The 5,521-nt window shown below is 41.2% G+C and overlaps 1 protein-coding gene across 2 annotated transcripts; it reads right to left on the minus strand.

Moving 5' to 3' along the window:
- Positions 1-463: 463 nt before the first annotated feature.
- LOC143526682 (acidic mammalian chitinase-like) lies at positions 464-4,186 on the minus strand. Of its 2 annotated transcripts, XM_077021256.1 has the most exons (11): positions 4,005-4,186; positions 3,454-3,483; positions 2,932-3,133; positions 2,688-2,744; positions 2,426-2,591; positions 1,944-2,068; positions 1,735-1,858; positions 1,466-1,651; positions 1,227-1,349; positions 829-967; positions 464-732 (listed from the first exon to the last, which is right to left on the minus strand). In XM_077021256.1, exons 1-11 carry the CDS (start codon positions 4,027-4,029, stop codon positions 464-466), a joined length of 1,446 nt encoding a protein of 481 aa, XP_076877371.1. In that variant the 5' UTR covers positions 4,030-4,186. The 2 variants fall into 2 exon arrangements, with proteins under 2 accessions (XP_076877371.1, XP_076877364.1); XM_077021249.1 differs by having other exon boundaries at positions 464-967.
- Between the last annotated feature and the right edge of the window lie 1,335 nt (positions 4,187-5,521).

The following is a 5,521-nucleotide window of genomic DNA, read 5'->3' on the forward strand; positions in this document are numbered from 1 at the left end:
TCTTTGTACCAGTTGACTGCTGGTTATTATATCCTTAATTCGGATCAGTTCACGGGTTTTGGTTTGCGCACTTTACATATTAAACCATCCTATTTCCCTGAGACTTGGCGTGATCGCTTCCATTTATTTTCGCTCACCCTGCCCGTCACAATTGTCCATAGTCATTTGCTGAGAAACAATCACAATCTTTCAGTTTTGGGTTTTTCTTTTTTGTACATTTCTTAAATGCCAGTTTTGGTAAAGATCTATGCACAAAGATGCATAGATTATTAGATTATTGATTTTTTTTGTTTGTTTGTTTTGTTTTGCTTAGTTTGAAGAAAGTTTACTTTAAAACACCATAGACAACATCACATCAGAGGTTCTTTGCTGACTTTTTTTATTCTGGAACAGAGATTAACATGATTGAAGAGTTTCTGGATGAATCAAATCCTAGAGCAGCGAGCAAGCATTGGGTAGGAGATTAAGACCAGTTACAGCACGAGCAGCTGCTGTCGAAGACCAGGCCGGCGGCGCAGTGCTCTGCGTAGGTCTTGCCCTGGTCACAGTTGTAGAACTGGTTCTTGTTGGTGGGGTCGGGGTACAGTCCGTTAGCCTTTCCAGCACAGAAACCACTGCCTCCACTTGGGCTGCTGCCACCACTGCTGCTTCCGCCACCACTGGGTGGTGGGGGAGGGGGTGGGGACTTGGTGGGTGTGACCGGTGCAATGGGTTGGCTCCGGGAAGTGCAGCCTGCAAACAGAAGGGTAGAAGAGAGATGAGTACCAGATGAGTTAACAGATCCTAGAGCTTTTGGGTTTGTTGGGGGTGTGTGTCCATGTGACTCACTCTGGCTAATTCCCAGACCACTCTTCAGGGTGTTGATCAGAGGGTATTTGCCCTGCTTGCAGAAGGTACCAGAGAAGTCATCCAGGTCCAGAGACCATACCATGGCACCACCAAAGTTGTTTTTCTTCAGCCAGTCAATCTGCAGGAAAATAAATGAACTACCTTGATGTCTATGTACTCTACATGCCTACTTGTGCACTTAGAAAATATCTTTGGACCAAAACATATTTAATCTAACCTTCAAAAATACCATAGTCATAGTCAAAAATATTCTTGAAAGCCAATTCAATGGAAATTATTTGTATGTAACAGTCAAAAATATTAACAGACTTCAAAATCTACCTGTAAGTAATTAGATTAATATTACTAGCACATGAATCCTTGAAGAGAGTCATTACCTTGATCTGGAAGCTTTTGATGTTGTCGTAGCCCACCCAGATGTTCTGGCTGTTGTAGGCATAAGGTACCTGCTGAGGGGCATCCCATGCCTGAGTAGCTCCCTGAGCCAGGAAAGTACAGATCTAGGAAGAGAAGAGTGCATTAAGCAGCAATCCGAACCTGCGTCTTCATCTTTCTTTATACCATGCAGGGCAGATATTTAGTGCTTTAGGGCTTGATCTCTTTGTGAGAGCCTAACCTCGTAGTAGGCCCAGAATCCAGACTGTCTGGAGTAAGGACCAGCGGGACCAGGTCCACTCGCAGGAGCTCCGACGCCAGTGTTGGAAGCGCTGGCCAGCCTGAAGGTGTGCCCATAGGTTGGGAACCCGACGAGCAGTTTCTCAGCGGGAGCGCCATTGCTCTTCCAGTAGTTCATGGCGTAGTCCTGAATGATCCAAGACAGGCATTAAAAAAGACCCTGGGAATCAGACAGAAATTGCTGTTGCCAAGGATTTGAGGTAAACATACCACATTGAAGTAGATGTATGCTCCCTGGTCAGCTGGTCCTTGGTACAGAGGGCTGTTCTCCCCTGTCTGCTGCTCCCAAGAGCCATGGAAGTCATAGGTCATGACATGGAAGTAGTCAAGAACCCTGTATGGAGAGGAGAGTGACTTTGTGAGGAATATGTAGTGGAAGGTATTGCTTGTGTGTCAGAATCACTGGACTGAATACGAACGCTCCAATCTGTGCGATCTGGTATCCAGAGTCGATGGTGCTTTTGCCAGCAGAGACGGCAGCAGTCAGCATGAGACGAGGGCGGTTGGTCTTTTTGCCCTCAGCCACAAAAGCAGCCATCATTTCCTAGCATAAAAAGACCCATTCAGCAGTGTCAAAAGGTGTGCCTGTGTGAAGGTCATTAGAATCTCACCATAATATCCAACTTATCAGAATGCCAAGGTCATCAAACAGGGCTTCAGTTGTATGAGTGAGTTCAGTTAAAGCTCTAAGCCTTATTTTGTACACTGTACAGAGGTGTCAATTCCAGGTTCAGAAAGTAAAAGTCCTCACCAGGATTTTGCTCAAGGTTGCTAGATTTTCTAATTACTGCAATCCAGGTAAACTTAGATTTTCTAATTACTTCAATCCAGGAAGCCTGATTTTTACTTTCTGAACCAGGAATTGACACCTCTGACACTGTATCATCATTGCAGTGTCTACCTGCACTAGTGTTGTGAAAAGTTGCTTGTCCTGAGGAGGGCTGCCACGAGAACCAGGGTACTCCCAGTCAATGTCCAGACCATCAAACTCGTACTGCCTCAAGAACTTGATCACGGAGTTGATGAAAATCTGGCGGGTAGCTGAGCTGGATACCATAGCAGAGAACCTGTGAGATACAAAGAGAGAGAGAGTCAGTGAAGTAATGAGGGATGAGCTGCTTTATACATCAGGTGGATCAAATCATAATAAGGGTTTAACATACTTGGCAGTCCCGAAATTCCAGCCACCAATAGCCAGAAGGGTCTTCAAGTTGCTGTTCCTATTAAAGATACAAAAGTGTCTAAGGTGTTTAATCACATCACTTGATGGTGAACACATAATTAAGGTTAAACTGGAATTTTCTTTTAAATGACCATTAGCTTTGGTCTGCAATTATGACTTATAGATTTGGTCAGAGAAACAATTTCATCTTAAATGTTGGATATCTGAGATGTAAATGTGAGTACTGGTTCTTCAGGGCCTGGAACTGTCCGTAAAGCTTCTCATCATCCCACTCGTAAGTCGCAAGCTGGTTGTTGTTCATTCCAGCAAAGGCATAGATTAAATGGTCACACAGGCAAGGGTCAACATTGGCGGGGAAGTATTTTCCCGCTCCAGGTCTGTACTGCCCCCAGTTGGTGAAGTAGCATGACATCAGGTAGGAGGATCCTAGTGCAGCATAATGAAAACTGGGAATTCATGTAAACTCACAGCAGGAATGAACTACAACAGGAACAGAAGTACAACTGAACAATCTTATGGTGGTTTCAATGAAATATCAGCTTACACGCCAAGGACCAGGCAGGGAATCAATACCATGCAATCTATGGTCAAGACTCATTCCTAACTCCTTTGGCTATATATCTTTCATATTAGTTCAAATGAAGTTAATAGACAATTACAGCGTCTACTGAATAATACGTATTAGGATTAGTGGCAGCAGGAAGAAGTAAGTGATATTTGATGGGTATTTTTAAGAGCTGTCTTACCTAGCTGTGCATGCAGCAGGAGAGCTAGTCCTGCAGATGAAAACATAATTTACATCAAAATCATAATTAACATCACAATTATCATTTACTTAACAATCATTTACATTTACAGCATCATCTTTGTTAAAATGGATGCAGAAATGAATTCTAGCTCACATAACTAAAATTGTCTGTGTGAAATACAAAAATGTTAACAAATCATAGAGTGTTGGGACCACTACAAAAAAAATCTGCTGTATGTTTTTTAAGTTCTTTGCCATATCCCAACCTAGCTAGCATACAGTCAAAGACAAGTGCATGTCTGAAAAAAAAACACATAATAAAATTTGTTTAGAGGTAAGAATTCACTTAAGCATTAGCATGAAGAAGCTTACATTATTCTATATTATACCGGATAATTTTTGTTCTTTGTTCAGCATTGGCCCAAAAAAGGACTATATCTATTTTATTCCGCGAAGCATATGCCAGTGTTTCCATATCCTGTTGCATCCTATTGTAGCTTACATTGCAAGAAACACATTACTGAAAAGCATGCAGGAAATCCAGCTTACCAACGCAGATCAGTAGCTTGCCCATGTTGCCTATGTGCAATGAATTGTGGTCCGCTTCACCTTTATATACGCTTTCCCCAATCGCTTGTCTTCTTCCCCTCTCCTTCAAATGTATTTACCCAGTCACAAATCCGATATCCATCAGCACTTTTAGAAAAACAAAGATGTTTGAACAAAGATAAGTTTGCAGAAATACCTCATGACTAGAAAGATAAACTTAATTTGCCCTTGTGTGAACGGAGCAAGCCATAAGTGATCTTTCAACAAACATTTTAAATACCAGCACTTATGTGTATCGAAGGTCACAAATGCATATTATTTTCTAGTTAATTTACCAAAAGTAAAAACTGGAGTAAAAAGGAGTAACAACTTTTTTAAATAAAAAACATAAAACAGTGAATTCAATATTCAGTTTCAGAGAAATTAAACGCAAAGAGCTAAAGCTTTTGATGATCAGATGAAAGATTCATCTAAAAGTATAAAAGTGAAATAACGTTTTTTTTAAAGAATTATTTTTAATGAGCATGATTTGATTTTAAAAGGCAAAAGTCTTTCACAATTTTTATGATTGATTATAAAGATGCTAAGCATGCAAAAAAAATTCAGAGACAGAAAATCCTGGGTATTAATTCATTTTACTGAATTTTAATGCAGTCCAATACTATGCTGTGCTATACTATGATATACTGTAATATAACTACGGTACAGGTCTTTATTAAGATCGGGTTATTCCACCATGAAGAAATCCAGTTTTTACTCATACACATGCCACACGACTGTTTGTAATGTTAGGTTTTCCATGACTCTCTACTCACAACCCCCACATTTCCTGGACCAATTGAGACATTGTAGCATGGAACCCATTGAACTGTTGCTAGGGGCACCTGTTCCGAAGAGGGCTAAGTCCTATCTGTTGTCACGGCCTGAAGACACGGCTATGGATTCTTATGTAGAAGATGTCCTGAGGAATGGCTTCATTCACCCATCTACTTCCCCCATCACGGCAGGGTTCTTGTTTATAAAAAAAGAAGGGAGGTATATTGACTATAGAATAAAATTACTTCAAAGTAGGCATATGCTCTTCCTCTTATTGCTGCTTCACAGGAATGGGAGCACAGATTCTTACCAAGTTAGACTAGAGAATCTAATCAGAATCCGAGAAGGCGAAGAATAGTAGACCATGTTTGTTACTGCAAGAGGACACTATTAGTATTTGGTGATGCCATATGGACCCGCTAATAGTCCGTCAGTGTTCCAAGCTTTAATGAATAAGATTTTCCATGATTTGACTGACAAGTTCATGCTTGCCTACACTGATGATATCCTTTTTTTCACCCACTCTCTCTCTGAACACATTCAACATGTAACAGCAGTTTTGGCTCTCGTGTGTCAACACCACCACCTGTATGCAAAGGGAGGGAAATGTGACTTTCACAAAGCATTAATTTTTCTGGGCTGCATTGTCTCCCGGGCGGATCTCCATGGACCCAGACAAGGTTTCTGCTTTGGTCAGTTCC

Source organism: Brachyhypopomus gauderio, chromosome 1 (genome assembly GCF_052324685.1).
Source record: "Brachyhypopomus gauderio isolate BG-103 chromosome 1, BGAUD_0.2, whole genome shotgun sequence".
Taxonomy (NCBI): domain Eukaryota; kingdom Metazoa; phylum Chordata; class Actinopteri; order Gymnotiformes; family Hypopomidae; genus Brachyhypopomus; species Brachyhypopomus gauderio.

Excerpts from the sequence above, each read along its gene's own strand:
- LOC143526682 (XM_077021249.1), bottom strand. The coding sequence starts at position 4,029 with ATGGGCAAGCTACTGATCTGCGTTG. Across the intron at positions 2,592-2,687 it reads TGGAATTTCGGGACTGCCAA|GTTCTCTGCTATGGTATCCA; the intron begins GTATGTTAAACC and ends TGTATCTCACAG. Across the intron at positions 1,652-1,734 it reads CATACATCTACTTCAATGTG|GACTACGCCATGAACTACTG; the intron begins GTATGTTTACCT and ends TGGATCATTCAG.